Raw genomic sequence first — 17,868 nt, 5'->3', positions numbered from 1 at the left:
AAATTATAATTGTTGAACAACTTACCAATTATTCGATAATACAATGGTTTTGTTATTGACTTGTTAGTATTTACATCGTCACAAGCCATAAGATTGGAATATACAATCAAACGTTTGTGCTGAGAATAGCAGTTTAAACGTTTAATGCGCGTATTTAATATATTATAGTGTTTCAATGATTTAAAACTACTACAGTATAACTTTACTATATTGTTTATTAAATATATGAGATAAAGATAAATCTGGAAAACTCGAATTACACACATTGTGTAGTTTAATAATGAAAGGTAAATAAATAACAAAATTTAGGTATATATAGGGCCATTGTATCAAATATTAATATTGTCATATTGATATCGAGAATGTTATTAGAAATATTCAAATAATTTAAAATCATCCGTTGTATTTTAATTTTTTGGTTTAAAATATTATAGTAGCACTATAAAACGGATTCTACATGAGGTACACGTCTACGACCAATGTTCACGATTCGTACAATATTATGAGCAAATAAGAATTCGACACTTGCATTAAAATTTAAAATAATAATATAATACGTATACCTAAGCACCTAGTTAGTACCTTCACGTTTTCAGTATTGGAATGAGATGTATACGACCTGAATTGAGAATACCCACGAATGTATAAGGTATCCCATACAACACTATTATTATTGTTATTTGGACATAATTTATTATTGTGTAGAGTGTAGACAGCTGTGGATTAAGAATATTATAGACGCTGAATAGATGCTAAGACACCATTGTAAATGTATGTACCAAGATGAATGTGTCAAAAAAAAAATAATTACCAAATCGAATTCACTTCGTTTCAAGTCTCGTTGCGTGGAATCATTAAATTCAGAATAGATATATCTACTTTATACTTATAAGTTCTATAGTACACGCCTATATCAGCTAGGCATACAGTATATATATATAATATATATGGGTTAGTTGGTTAGGTTGACTGGGTTTCATCGCGCTTCATTATTTAACCGTTATTGGATTAATTTCTATACGCTGCATTATAGACGGGAATTATTGAATAATGTTATGTTTACTGGGATATATTTTATTCGTTTTTAAAAAAAATAAATAAAAATATTACTAGAAAAAGAATTACTCTGAATTAATTAAATATTCTAAATATACTTTATTGAGATACTCAACTAATATACATAATAGTTTTTACATAATTGTATATTCATATTTTAATATCATATTGTTAGTTATTACATTATAATCATAGTTTGGTTTTAATATTATTAAGGCGTTTTGATTCGGAAAGTTTTTCTAGTTTGGATAAGGGTATTCCTACTTATTATTCACCTCATCTCTTGAAGTATAGTTTAGATTTTGAATTTGAGGTTTTAAAACTAAATAAACCGATCTATAGTTGTACAAAGTTTTTCAAAGAATAATTGTAAAAAACATTTTAGATTCTGAGAAAAACGGCGAATGTATTGATTTTACAATGTGTTTATTTTTCTGTCTGTCATCGCCTTTTGGGGCAGTAAGAATGCTTTTATTTTCAACTTTGGTGTTGATTATTAGTAGAAAATCTTATTTAGTTGATACTTGATACTTTGGCACTTAGATACCTATTTATACTATATGAACCTGTTCACATTGTTATACGGTAATGCGATATTGACTCAAAGTTAAAAACAAATAATATAATATGGCATAAATATATATTATTATAACAGTACGATATTAAAAGTAAAACTAAATAAACCTATCGTCATACTAATATAGTAAAATAAATTACTTTAACAGTATAATATCAAAACGACGTATTATAAAATATGCTCAAAAAAATATCATATTATATTATAATGTAATTTTAAATTTTAAATAAAAAACTACTTCAAGACGAAAAATTGTTCATAAGTCATGACACTTACAACTAATAAATTCATTAATTTACAAGTAACGCAATAATATCTTAATAAAATAAAACAATAAAACCATTTATCTTTTACAGATAGTGTAGCAGTGTAACGCGCTTGCACTGCAATAGTTGTATGACGTTATAGACATTCAAAGAGTTACAAAATAAAGTGCTTGCGACTTTCGTAATATTTGAAATAATGCTCAAAATGTGTGGAAAATGTTTAAGAAAAATCGGGTACATTTTTCTTAGAGACTTTTACACAAAAATCTTGATTCCATTATTGTGCACTCCCAAGCCCAGCTAACACTTTTGCAAAATGATTTGTACATAGCTATCATTCTTTTTCATTTTTTGATATTTTTCTGTACTATTCTTGAACTATATATTCGTCGCTCATATCGTCAAATAAATTTAAGTAAAACATATTAAATCATTCTTTTCTCCGACAGATTTTTCTCCAAAATATTATTGCAACAATAATTTCCGCAATGCTTTTAAGGAATTTTGGCAATTTCTTGTACAATATTATTGTATTAATATATTTAGGAATACTATAACAGTTAATATATTAATATTGACGACTATGAAAAATATGGGATAGTAGCACGTTATAATACGTGTATAATCTCGCTTGTATAATATTATTATATTTGCTTAGAAAACTGTTAAAATGTTTATATGAATAGTAATTTTATTTTTCCTCGATGTTCATTTAAAACTTTTATGATACTTGAATTTACATGTATATATTTTTAAATTTATTCCTTCACTCCAAATTAAATTTTACTTAAATTATAAACCTATTTAGTTTTAACTGATTTAGTTAAGTTATCCAAAACCAATCTAAATAGTTAAATTGTAATATTATTTATGTATGATTTTGAAATTAAATATTATTATTTTCCATTTCACTTATTTTTACCATTGATATTAAAATGCATTTTTTATTTTAAAATCGGTGTTTTTTTCTTAGTTTTTATTGAAGTCTAATATTCTACAACAACTAAAAAGTCATTAAAACTATAAAGTTGTAATTTTTTCTTTTGGTACTTATCATTTTTTATAATAAAAAAAGCTACGTTTGAAATTTAAATATAAATGAAAAATATTTATCTTTCATTAATAGCTCATTAATATATATTAGAATTATTATTTATGACTAGCAGTTATGTTGATGTGTTGTATCTTTAGAACTGCAATATGCAAAATCAAATATGAATCTAAAATATCTGACGTGAGCGTTATAGTTTTATATTAATACCTCAAACGAATGTAAATTTGTACATAATATAATATGTAATATTAATACATTTTAACTGTGTTTATAATTATTATCGATTAATTCATTAGATACCTTGACCTTTGTAGCTTACCATTTTATCAATTTTTTATCCATAAGACTAAAATATAATAACATAATATTATGGACTTTTACAATTGTACTAATAAATTCCTTTTTTTTTTTATTTATTAGCCATATCACAAAAACCACCAGTTACGAAGATCCCAGAAATGATTTGGTGGAGGAGAGTCCAAAACCTAGACTGGTTACTTTAAAAAGACATTCCGAACTAGGGTTTGGATTCGTAGCTGGCAGTGAAAAACCCGTTATAGTCAGGTAAATCAATTTATATTATATTATTATTGTTAGATAATTGATAAATGAATATCGTAGGTATACGCACTATTATATACTAAACGTTGAACAAGAATAAATTTTTATGTATTAAAATTATCTTTATTTTTATAATTATTATTTTGAATGTATTATTAATTATGACATTTACGTCAAATATTTATAATGATATATTCTGTAAAAATATTATAAATCTTCAAGTGTATTTATAGGTAAGCGATTTTTGTGTTCGACTTATTATAAAATTAGTTACCTATAATAATAGCGATTTATTCTCAAACTATTTTAGATATTTGTTATTATCCAATCGTAGTTACTTGAAACAGTTGAAACATTCCAGTTTCCACTATTCCTTCTATATTATTACAATTTTCTATATACATTGATAGGTATGTCCAAATATTTAGTAAACCTAGTTTCAAGATATTTTATCCTTATTCACACCATTCTATGGACAAAGTTGTTTATTAACTTTTAAGTTATAATCGATAGTATGCCAACAATTGGTTCAGCGTACCGAATCAATAAAACACTAATAATAATATAAACTATCCTTAGGAATAGATGTAAACCCATCCGCCCCCATAGTTTTAGACCGTTGTTTCGTATACAATTGTTTATCGTTGAATTCAAATTTCACACATCCATTACAGTGACGAGATAAACTCGGCACCTTACTACACGGCAGAATTAGTTCCCTGGGCTTTTTTTTTTTTTACTCGAAACGGTCTCGGCGACGAGACGATTCATCTTCGGATTTCCCGCCGGCACACGATTTTCCTCACTCGCCCTTCGCGTACAAATAACCAGTCATCTCGGTCCTAATGCGTTTTCTAGTCCTCTCGTATAGTCGTATGCATTATATTTACCTCATCCTACGCGACATACAACATATTTATGCGTTCGGTACGTATGCACACGAGTTTTATATACCAAATAATCCATCCGACTGTTTCCAACAACGACAAAATACCTATAAGGTACGCGTATAGTGTCGTTATATCGTGCATTCTTGTGTGTGTGTGTGTAGTATAAAATATAAATACAGTTCCGTCAGTTCCATCGTATGTGTGAGATGTATATAGCTTGGCCTACAATACACATGTTTTTTATGGACATTTCACTCCATAATACAATCACGAATATTGTCGTTTACCGTCCGTACCTTGCATTTACCACATGCTCGCTCGCGTGTATATATATATATGTATGTATATGTATATAATTGACTTAACAAAAAAAAATATATAAAAATAAAGAATGAGGTCTAAATAGCGATTTATATATACGACGGATGAGCGTATATAATATAATATACGGATCGGGTTCCATCACATCACGTCTTAAACGGACGTCAAGTACCTATATGGTTTATTTATTTTTATTTTTATCATATCGAAAGCAGAACATAATTTTTCCATAAAGGTCGCGTGTCTCCGCGTTTTTCTCGGGTTTTCCTCTCGACTCGATTTGTCACCCCACACTCCACTACGACAGCCGTCATCACCCCCTCTATAACTTATACTCACACGCACGCACAAATGTCTATAATACACGAGTGTATTATTATATTTCGACCTACCTTACTACCTGTCTACCTACCTACTTTCATTATCTCGACGCTGCAGACGTTTTTGGCGAAAGAAGCACGCTAGTCGTCTCCTCTGACAGTATCCCCGAAGACCGATTTATATTTTTGCTTTCCGCGGCGTCGTTCCGTGCTTACACATACTATACCCGATTATCTGCCACACATTCGTCCACACTCTCGCTCTCTCTCTCTCTCTCTCTCCCTCACTCTCTATTTCTCTTTCTCTCGTATGTATATACACAAAATGTAATAATATAATAATATACATGCATGCGATCGCACATCGCTAGTCGTCCCGAGGGGTCACCATATATAGTCGCAAGTGAATAAAACGGTCATAATATGTATAGGATTATAACAAACAATTATTATTTACATTGTACCGAAAATAATTGAAGAGCATGAATATAGTGTGTAAACGCCAAATTAATCTACTTCGACGCGGTTATTATAATGGTGCAGCGTGAGTGGAGGAGTATAAAAGGGATAGGGTATCAATATTATAATTAATATTATCATTATTTATTATTATTGTATGCTGCTCCGAAATCTCGGTCGAAAAATCACGCTAAAATCGCGAAACATACCTATAATATTATAGTCACATATATAACCAGGTATATTATATATTGTATTCTCGTGTAGTCGTGTAGAGTAATCGTATTAGTAGGCGCCCCGAACGAATGGAACAGATTACAGATGATATCGTGTTACGATTGATTTCGTGTAAAGGTACATAGTCGTTCGTCGATGTAATAAAATTTTATAGAGACGGTCTGCACAAAAATGCCATACATATAGTACATACTGTGCAGCAAAGACCTCTCTCTCTTATTGTTATTATTATTGTTATCATTTTCATGGAAACGTATATAAGACTCGAAACAAAAGGATTTGAGTGCGTTCCATTCCACGATGTGTCCTTTATATTAATGTTATGTCTTCAAATCTCTTATACATTAAGGCGTGTAATGGACGGATTAAACTGAAAAAGTATAATAAATAAATATTATGTATACATTTTCTATACTATCTTCGAATAGTCTTATAAAAACCGAAAAAAAACTTCAAAAATAGGATGACGGAGTGTGTACAAATTCCATAAAACAAGATTTTGGGTTTATTGTCTTATATATATTTTATATAAGCACCTAAATTGTATTATTCATACACTTATGTCTCGGACAGTCAGACACATTCCAAAACGTGTAATTGCTGTTTAAAAATGTATAAAGTAAAACAGACAAGCATACGTACACATTTTCTGCAAATAACAAAATTATTGACTTGATGTACCTACAGAATAACATTTTATTAAACGTGAAAGTCATTAATAAACAATATACAATGTTTATTTAACTTTGAAATTCACATAAACGAGTTTATATTCAACTTATTTAATTTACTTAAGTGAAATAAATACTTAATTAGAACTGCTGTTACCTAAATATAATATAGGTAACAGAATATATTATATAACCAGGTATGATTATAAAATCAAAATAGGATTCGTTCAAAATTTGAAAACTATTATGTCTTACGCGGTATACGTTATGTATTGGTTGTCATATTTTTATACGTGCTTCACTTTAATTTTAATTTCAATAAAACTCTATAATAATAAATTAAATAAGCAAAACGCATGTAAAGTACCTATTAATATAGAATTATAGTCTAATTAAATTTAAAACGTAGATATTTTATACGGACATTTTCAGCGAGGTAATATACCTGCCTTGTGTAAGCGTATAATAATATCCTAAGTAAAGTAATGCAGATTGTGCGATTTTTGCATAATACAAATAACAATAAACGTATATTGTATAGCACCGACGGTTATTACTGTAGTAGTGCTGTATACGGTGTACATTATATTGTGCGCTCAGAGATGTTATAATATACTGTGCAAACAATATTTGAAAAATATTCTCGTGTATATTTTATGGGATTTCCACTGCAGGGTGGTCAGGGCGGAGTGATTGCGGGCGGCCGACGGGCTCTCGTAAATACGCAAACCATATAATAATTATTACATTACCTACTGTATTACGATATTATAATCTACCGTGATAAGTAAGCGACGTATAAATAATTTCGGGCGCACATATCTAAATTACATTACGCATTAACATTTAATGGGCGGGGGGCTGTTGTAAATCGTTTTCGATTAAACCTAAACACTAAAACTACTGGCGGACATATTGTGCTGTGTGTGTGTGTGTGTGAAATAATCAATTGGTCGTTTTCATTCGTTATTGATGTGTTTAGGCGCGAGTCAAATATAAATATTAATTTCGAATAATAAAAAAATTTCGTCGACGCAATCTGCTGTGCTGCGGGGGGGGGGGGGCGATGCATTTGCAACCCTTCGCCCAACCGCGGCCCGCCACGACCGCCGACGCATTCAAATTCGCGTCCGCGACGTATTTAGGTAGTTATACCTACTCCACGCTGGGCGAATGAGGTCTTTTATGCATACGTTATTTTGTTGTCCGGCGTGCACTATTATAATATATACATATATACAGGTATATTCATGGTTAAAACACACGTATCCGGTGTATGTCATCGTGTATATACGCGCATCGGAGAATATTATTGTTCACGTTAAACGTAAATAATTTATATTTTTCAAATGGAAGAACGTCGGTACACGGTAATGGTTTGTAAAAGTCTCAAAGGTTCCGAATACATTTGTTCGGCTTTATCTACAACGCACATATATCTCAACGCGCGTTACCGCCTATACCTATATAATAAATGTATTTGTATGTATATATTATATTATATATGTGTATACATCGACATTTTCTCACTGGAGAGTAATGACTTTAGTTTCCACAAGAATTTCGATTTCGAATACATTCGTGGCGCGTCTACACTGTTCTACCTTGTTAAATATACAAAACCACACTCGTCGTATTAGAATTTACGTTTTTTTTTTGTACAAGACACTTGACATAATGTCTCGAGTAACGCTCGAAACAAGAACAACAAAAAACAATCTGTTAAATAAAATGAAAAATGTAGTGCCATTATGCATTAATTTTGATTTAAAAAAAAGTACCTACTGACAAATATACATCTGTTATTAACACAAACGTTTTGAACTCTTGAGAGTTCTTGCGACACGTTAAAATTAAAAATAATATTACAACTATATTCATTAACTTAAATAATAATTATATTAGTAATATATTATTATTTACCGTACAATGAGTTTCAGTCATTGCCTTCGCAATATCTTTTAATCATTAACTCTATTTCTATCTCGACGCTCCGTTTTGTTTTAATCTATAGTAATTCCCTAACGATTTCCTAGTTCCGCTATTATAGTACTCGGAGTCTAAAATTGTATGTCTGTATAAAAATTTTAATCTGTATGATTTTCTGCACATCTAAGTTGCACGAAGATACTCAAGACCATAGCAGTACAATTTCTCTTGCAATATGAGTCTACTAGTGAAAATAAAAATACTATCAAGTGCCTTAGTCCTTAGATAATGCGTTTCATACCAACTAGCTTTGTGTTGATTTTTTTTTTTTTTGGGGGGGGGGATAAAATATAAAATTTACCTTTTACTTATTGTGTATAAAAGTATAAACGGAGAGGAAATAATTTTTAGAGGCTTTTTAAGCTTTTAAACTTAACTAACAAGTCAGTTCATTAATGAACTTTATAACTTATTAGATTAATGTCCACTGTGATTATTTAGTTTTTTCAATTAATTTGATAAATATATTATCTATATTTACGTCATTGCATCAAATTAAAAAACATTTTTATACAAATCGATAAACGTTGCTAAAATTTAAAATTAATTATATATTCTTTTAATTGTTCACGCCGTACATAACAATTTTAAACAAAATTATACAAATAAAATATTTACTTAATTCAATAATTTAGTAGACGCAAACTTATAATTGCCTAAACCATTACAATGTTCAGTAAAAACAAATAATAGTATGAATTAATTCAAATTAGTTACTTATTTTAAAAATTTTACATTGGAGCAATGACTAATGCAATATATTAATATGTGCTGTGGGTAATAAATTATAATTTAAAAAAAAAATACTTTATTTTAACTATTTAGAGTTCATATTTTTTCCATATTATTAACTTTAAACTTTAAGATTTAATTATATTATAATTGATAATTTTATTAAGTTATTACTCAATATTTTTATTAACGTTGACATAACTTTAATAACTCAAGATAATTTCCCAACTTTGATCAATTGCATCAAATGCAAACAAAATAATAATACTTTAAAATAAGTTATATAATAAACTAGCTGATTTAACAGGCTACGCTCGGGTTAGTTTACCTATAAAATGTTTTTTTTTTTTTTTTGATAATATACGAAAATTCAATTTTATAAACGAAATATAGAAATACCTATTGTTGATACAATGTATAATTTTTTTTATACAACTGTCCAAAAATAAACATCCATTATATGTTATACGATATTACATATATATTTATTTTAATGTATTATACACAATAGATGAAAATATTTCAGAAAGACACTCATTTGTAACTTACTGTTCATAGTGATATTTCAATTATAATATTATAATATTAAACAAATTAAAGTACATACATTGCCTTTACTATTCATGTATTATGTATGTCTACATATTATATGAATTATGAATTGAAATATTCAAAAATTAAAATATTAATTCATAATATGTTATAAAATAATTAAAACACAAAATATTAGAATGAGGTATAAAAATCATTAAGATACTTTACTTTTAATTAATGATTGACACAAATATACATAAAACATATAGCGGCTACCATAAATAAAATTTAGGGGGAGGGGCAAAATAATAAATTTTTTCAAATTTCATAATGTAATTTGGTAATATTTATTAAATTTATAAGTTTATATTATTTTTTTAGGAGGGAAGGGTAAGTTCCCTATATCCTCCCCCCCACCGATGGGTGCACATTATTTTATTGTATATTATTGAAAATAATAACTGAACGATGGAATAAAATATGATAAAAATACAAAATATTACGTGTAGTATAGATATTATATTTCCACTTCGTTAAGCTTTTTGTGAATCATTAAGTTTGCCTGCTCCATTTATTCCTTTTCTAACAGCAGCAGCTGTTGTTGGTAATTTTAAACTCATATTTTACCAAACGATTAAATGAAGTGCTTGAAAGACCTGTAAAAATTAAAACGTATAAAAGTGTCATAAACGATATTATAGTCTAGGTCTCTATAGGACCTTTGATCGTGTAATTATATATTTTATTTTTTCTCACAAATCAATCAACTAAACCAGATTTTCCAATTATTTCGTATGCATAATGCATATTTGTGTTTAAATACGCTCTTGCGGGGCATTTATGATATAAATATCGTAAACATGGAATTTAACAATATATTTTTCAACATATAATTTGTCAAAAAACAAAAATATTCGACGGGAAAATTTCTCTAGGCAGTAAGTTGTTGACGTGTATGGACTCATTTTTGATTTATGACCCGTAATTGGTTGTAGATTAACCTTGTGCGATATGGTCGTTAATTAAATGACAAGAAAATTCATATTGTACATTATACATGTCATATTATGAGATATAATATGTCATAAACTCATAATATTGTAGGTATATACGCCGATGAATAACATTGTAATGTAAATCATGAAAGGATTTAAGAATCAAGAAAAATAAATAGATATTCGAAGAAATGAAGGTACCTATTGTGTATACTGTAGTCTGATTACGTTTTTACATTATTATACAAAGTGATTCTGTATACATGCTACGTACTGTTTGAATTTAACATTTATTTTATCTTGGCTAACCTCAAGTTACTTTTTATTAATAAGGTTTATTATATCTTTAACCTATTATTAACGTATATAGTGCATGAAAATAGATAATTAAACCAATTGTATAATAATATATATTAATTAGTACTAAACAAGCCATTGTGTCCCTTATCGCGTTTTCACTAAACTTATCCATCTATCCCAGTAATATACCTATTTATATTGACTCGTCTATACCTAAGATTTCCTTCCTCGCCTTGTTTAAACACCGCTAGCGAGGTACCTATTGGCTATTCCCCTTATCGGTCGTTTTTTTTCTGTTGGATTTTTGATCAAGACATTTAATATTAGACTTATCTCGGCCAGTCAAACGTGACCAGCCCACTCCTGTCGTTTTGCTTTTAGAAAACAACCTGCAGATATTTGATTTGTTATTATAAAATCTTTCTAGATCATCGTTTTTCGTCTCTTATTCCCCATTGTGGTGGTCCGTAAATTTTTCGCTAAACTAGTAAAACTAGGTTAACAAAGTAAACTTTGCTTTCAGAGATAAGTAATTACTTTTCGTCTCCTATACCAGTTATTGTATTATTATTTATTAATAACGCATCTAAAAATCTTTAACATTGTTTCTAAATAATCTTTAATGAAGTATAGTATTATAATTATCGATACTAAAGTGTATTTCATATAATTCACGTGATGTAGAATATACTGTCAATAAAGATACCGACATGATGTTAATATTGTTATGCTCATTAAATTTGCTTTCATAAAATATTAAACGCAATCATTAAAGTTATTATCGACATCACTGTACGGCAATGATGAAAGACGACCTTACTGTGTTCAATAATTTAGTATATATACCTATAGGTATATTATTGGTGTGAAAATATATTTCTGCTGTTAATCAATTACAATGACATTATTCAAACAAATAAATTAATTGCGAAAATTCGAAAAGAGGATTAAGGTTCGTTTTCATTCATAGTCTTCTACCATATACTTATGACTACTTAAAACTAATTTGAATTTAATAATATACCTAAATAGATATTTTTATACATTATTACCTTTGTGGCGCATTAATTATATTTTATTAAAAATGTTCTCGGTTCAATACGATCAACGGCTTTAAAACATGTTTCATTTGAGACAAAAAGAAAGTATAAAATCCCAATGGCCAATATAGTATATAAGTAGTACTCCATATTTCTATACCATTTCCTTAATAACGATTTTATTTGAACTTCGTACCTATACTTGTTTATGACTATCAACAACAGACGTCGTATGACCCTTTACAATTTTCCAAGATTATATGATTACTTTGTGATTGGTTTACTGACTTTTCTTGTTACTTTTTCTCCTTCATGTATTCCAGTTATTTTCATTGAAAACGTCACTTAACAAAAATAAAAAGAACGGATGTCAAATATTCGATACCAGTACACGGATCGCATATACACACACACATTTATAAACGAGTATATTGATATAATATACATATATACGTTTAAGAAGTAGAAGTGCGTATCGAAAATTTTTTATACTAAATAAACACTATATACCGTGAAGCGTGAAGGTACTCATAAATATGTATAAACCAAATGTCCATATATAATGCTCAATATTGTGTTTACATTAAACAGAATTTCAATAACGAAATTTAGCTTGCCGTCATTTTGTTTTATCATTGAATACTCTTATTGCACATAGTGCATTTGAATGATATATGATATGCGTATTATTGTATGTTATGTTATAAATTATAATATAATCTAAACAAAAGCTATAATATTACGTATCACGGATAACTTCAATTTGTATCGTTCCGGAAACGTCATTGGTATAATATAAAATACTTTGGTTTATAAATTACGTTATTTATGTTAACCGTACACACCATACGCAGCAACTAGGAGATTAAGCTTAAAGGATTTATAAGTTTACTTTTTACATTAAAGAGCATACTTCTGAGTTATGTCTAGAGGAAATTTAATGAAACCTACTGCGATGGAACTTTTTTTTTGTAATTTTTTACAAACATCTGATAGTATAATTATTTAAACGCCTAAATCTATGGCGAATCATTCAAACGCGATTTATTGTAAAACGAACAAAGAGTCCTGCGATAATACATAAAATCTCAGATTAATAACGTCGTTTTCGTAGTTAATGCATTCTGAGAAAATTATATTCTACTAATACTCAAAAAAAAAAATATATAAATATACGTATTTATTCCATTTAGATTTGTCGTCGCTTATTTAGTAATTTCGTCTGTACAAACTTGAGACCTGGCCAACTGGGTCGTACATAATATTTTCCATATAAATATATAAAAATGAAATTAATTGCAATTTTTAAAGTTATACATTCGCTTGCTTATTGAATTATTACGTTTTTTTTTTCAAAAGCAGCATTAAATTCTGCATTATTTGTAGCAAGTACCGGAAATTTGAATAAAAGTGGTGGGTGTAATATAAGTCTGCACAAATAAAAAGTAAATACTACAATCACGTTACTCGCGTGCAGAAAAGTAAAAAATTGAACGCAGGAAAAAAATTCTTTAAGTATTCACTCCCTGCAGTTGCACAAAAACAATATTTTATTTTAAAACGAATTTTCTTTTGTTTGGAAAAAAATACAACCCATCTCTAATAGACACATTTTATATAATAATATGTAATAGGTATATTTTATTTTATTTTTTTTACTTTATTGTATTTGCCTTTTACGTTCTCAAAATAATAATTTAAAAATCGATGTGACGGCAATAATACATATTATAATATACATGAAGTCCGTCTAAACGTGCACTTTGATGAATTTAATATAATAGGTTAGATACACATATACAAAATATAATTTATAAACATTATTATTGTAGCTATATACTGCCACTGCGTTCGAGAACAATATTGAAGAAAATGATATTTTGAATTATTTGGTAGTTTATCTATATATGTATAATATATGCTATAGTATTGCGGTATCATATATATGTTAGCTTAAAGCGATTTTTCTTCGAGTTATATATGTATATAGTACGTATGTATGGGTATAACGCGAGTGTATTTGTTAAGTGCAATATTTTGACGGTTACTCAAGGGAAATTCAAGCATTTTCCATTTTCGACTGACAAAGGAGCATATTACCCTTCTAAAATTTCAAATCTTGCACTACAGGATATAATTAGATTTTAAATTTATATCGCCAATGACTGTAATAGGTAAAATAATTAACATAATATTGTGTTGTGATATTATGTGTAATAGGCACCTACATCAACCCATGTAGGTATTTAATATCTTCGACGCCATTACACGATCGGTGTCGTTTGCACATATTATCAATTATTAACTATATATACGTACATATTATTATATTACAACGTCTTGATCAACTACAGTAGTCACTAATAATCGCATTTATGCAATGATATAATGGAAACTTGCTTCTAATTGCTGTCGTCTGTGTTGTACTGAGGTTTATAGCGTGTATGAGTGTGTGTGAGAGAGAAAGAAGTAGAGCGTATTAATCACTACTTTAGTATGCACGTCCCACAGCGTGGTGTTAGATTTTTATCATAGCAATTATCCAATATACGTATAATATGTACCTATGTGTATATATTTAAATATAAAGCTATTAATAATTAATATTAGAGATACGCCTTCGTTATCCTTTTATATCTTGCGCTTCGTCTATATTTTATTCATTCGCTATTGTATAATATATACATTATATTTAAGTGTACGTTTTCGCATTAAAAGGTAAGTACTACTTATAAATGTGTATAAATTGTAAAATATTAGTCCATGTTTTTTACAGGTATATTTAATTTAGAGATTATTATTTTTATCTCGTTTACTCCTTTTTGTAAAATGGTCCTTCATGTTTAAAATATGAAAAAAAAATTAACGTTGAATAGCATTAATTTACATATTTTTACCTATAATAATAATTATAAAATAATATATTAAAATAATATTACGCATAACTTTATTTAAAACATAATGCGTTTCTTATACACGCTGTATATACTCATTTTTATTAGCTTAATCCAGAATTATGTACATTTAATATATATAATAATACTCTGAAGAAAAAATATCTCGAAATACAATTGAAATTGAGTACTTTGAAGTCATTTTTTCGAGGTTATTTAGCTCAGCGTTTGAACCATTTTATATTGCACGCAGACTTACAACAAATTAGTATATATATATATATATCAATACTAATATATTATAAATTAAATCATTTTTATATTTTATAATATTAATTACTAAAGTTACTACTTTAGTTTTCCGAAACTAAAACCAATTTCTACTAAGGAAAAATTAATACAATTAATTCAGATTGATTGTAAATGTAGTATATAAATATATTATATTATCGAAAAATAAAAGACAGATAAAACGATTACGGATTCTTTGATATATCTCTGAGTAAAAAAGTTAAAAAAATATGTCGACCAACAAAAAATATTAGAGACTACATGTTATAAAACGTAAATATATCATATCTTATTTAAATCCAAATAACATTCACAAATATTAATTTTTCAAATTATAAATAAAATAAAAATTACTTCATTTTATCATGCAAAAATTGTGATATGCGACTTGATAAACATGTTTGTCATGTCATTCCGATATATTTCTAATCCAAATCCATGTTAATAAAAATGAATTTAATGAATAATTAATATCAACTCGTATAATATCATCATGTGATTTATTGCGCGAGTTGAATTTCAATATTATTATTACCTTTAACTCAAAGTATATTACACATGTATAATTTAACGTTTCGGACAATTTGTTCGAAACGCTATTAAAATACAAATGTTATATGTCTAGTAACTGTGGTTCATAGTTGACTTTTGTTTGAAACAAAATCAATGTAGGTACACGCGTTCTTAGTAATAATAAATAATAATATATTTACTTGACGATTGGACGATCGAATAAAAATGAAACATTTTGTATTATTTTAAAAATTTAACTATATTTTCTATTAATTATTTATTGCTATTTAATATAAAAAAAACTACCTATGTATTATTTATTAATATATGAAACACGTGAATATATGAAATATGTTTAATTTCGTGTCCATAGGTATACTATTGTTTTAAAACTTAAATCATAAATATATGATAATGTTTTACATATTAATAAATAAACAGTTTTTTTTTATGTAAAATAGCAATAAATAATTAATAGAAAATATAGTTAAATTTTTAAAATAATATAACATTTTTCATTGTTATTATTTGCCAGACTTGAAGTAGGCGGATACAATAGTTAAATGCCTAGACGCCGGATAGATAAATTGCATAAAAGTTAAATTCTTTGGCTATATGCATACCTACCTAACAATCACAAATAAAATGTGTAGTAATATTTTATCAAAATATGTATGTATAATATTATATAAATATTGTATTGAACAATATACAGAGAAATACTCTTAGCATTATTAACACTTAGTGCGTATATCTCATAAATTATTAACCATCGTTTTTGAATTAATTTTATTTTCATAATTTATAGCCAGTACTACACTAATTTCTGAAGAAAAAAAATGTTTACCTCTTTCTACCGTTGTTATTATTTTTTTTATTTTTATTTTTTTTTGAATAAGAACATACATTTTTAATTTCTTACTCTGAAGCATTATATTTTTCTGAGAATTATTATTATAAAAATTCGAACGAGTAGTTAATAAAGTTATCAACTTATAACTTATATAAGTTTTAAAAGTTTAAATGAGCGGAGTGGATTGGCACAGGCGTACCTTGGAAAATGCAGGTCCACTACTCCGCTCATCTAAACTTTGAATATTTTATTGTTATTATTATTATAAGCCGAATATATTTTGCAATTTGTATAGAATTAATACAAAAAGTAATGTAAATATATATATCATAAAAAAAGATACGCATTGCTAAACCTATAACCTAAATCAGTATGGAATCAATATTATACCTAAGCATCATATAAAAATAAGTTTGTAATAGGCAAATGAGCAGAAACATGTAAAATATATTTATAATAATTATTATAAAACACCGTGGCTGTCGCCGTCATATACCAGAGGTGAGTGTTATTTCTAACTGTAGTATACACAGGATAACGTATTATGTTGTGTAGTGTGCTCGTCACCATTAAATTACTAACTTTGTATAATGTATGTATTCTTTATATTCTGTTCTGAGAGAGACTTTTACGAGAAAGTTTAAAGTGATATAGATGGTGGTGTTTTAGTTTTGATTGTTATCGTGGTTAACCACGTTAAAAATTGTATAGTTCTGGATCTGAATCTTGTTTATGTGGTCTGTGTATCTTGTTCGGTGGCTGATATTTCTTATGTTTTCGAACGGTGGAGGAATTATTCTGTTTCTTAAATTGATCAAAACTTGTATATTATTCTTTCCTATATGGCTCTGTACTTAACAAATTCGGTATAGCTGAATGCATGATTTGACCTGTGTGACTTAGGTCTACGTTATAATTATTGTGGTGTTTTGTTAAAAAAAAAAAAATGTTTATTATAATTTTTATATTGAAGTTAATTATTGATAAAGGTTTTTGGGTGCCGAAATTGTTCTTTAATTTATTAAATGCGTTTATCTCTTCAATTCCAGTCACCATGGTCGTCTAACTATTAGTAAACGAAACTGAAATCTGTATTTACTCGTTATCGTCATTGTCGTCTAATTCGGATATTGCAGTATTCGTGTTCTAGCCAAGCGGTTGATTTGATAGATATTTACCAAGTATTTAATAATAGTGCCGTATGCATATACAAGTGAACCGTGTTCATCACCTCTATGACCTAACGTTTTAGCTCTCCGACAGTATTAATATATTATACTTCACATGATTTTGCATTTAATACGGAAATGACCTT

At 27.8% G+C, this 17,868-nt stretch overlaps 1 protein-coding gene across 4 annotated transcripts in view; it reads left to right on the top strand.

The window, feature by feature from the left end:
• The window catches only part of LOC132919193 (FERM and PDZ domain-containing protein 4), a 92,857-nt gene that overhangs the window by 57,996 nt on the left and 16,993 nt on the right, over positions 1–17,868 (top strand). For all 4 annotated transcript variants that reach the window (XM_060980573.1, XM_060980575.1, XM_060980574.1 and 1 more), the window contains one exon: positions 3,374–3,517. In XM_060980573.1, coding sequence (XP_060836556.1) covers positions 3,374–3,517 — 144 coding nt within the window. The remainder of the gene's footprint in view (positions 1–3,373; positions 3,518–17,868) is intronic.

Source organism: Rhopalosiphum padi, chromosome 2 (genome assembly GCF_020882245.1).
Source record: "Rhopalosiphum padi isolate XX-2018 chromosome 2, ASM2088224v1, whole genome shotgun sequence".
Classification (NCBI taxonomy): Eukaryota; Metazoa; Arthropoda; class Insecta; order Hemiptera; family Aphididae; genus Rhopalosiphum; species Rhopalosiphum padi.
The sequence above is the reverse complement of the archived record's forward strand: the minus strand, read 5'-3'. Positions and strand labels throughout refer to the sequence as shown.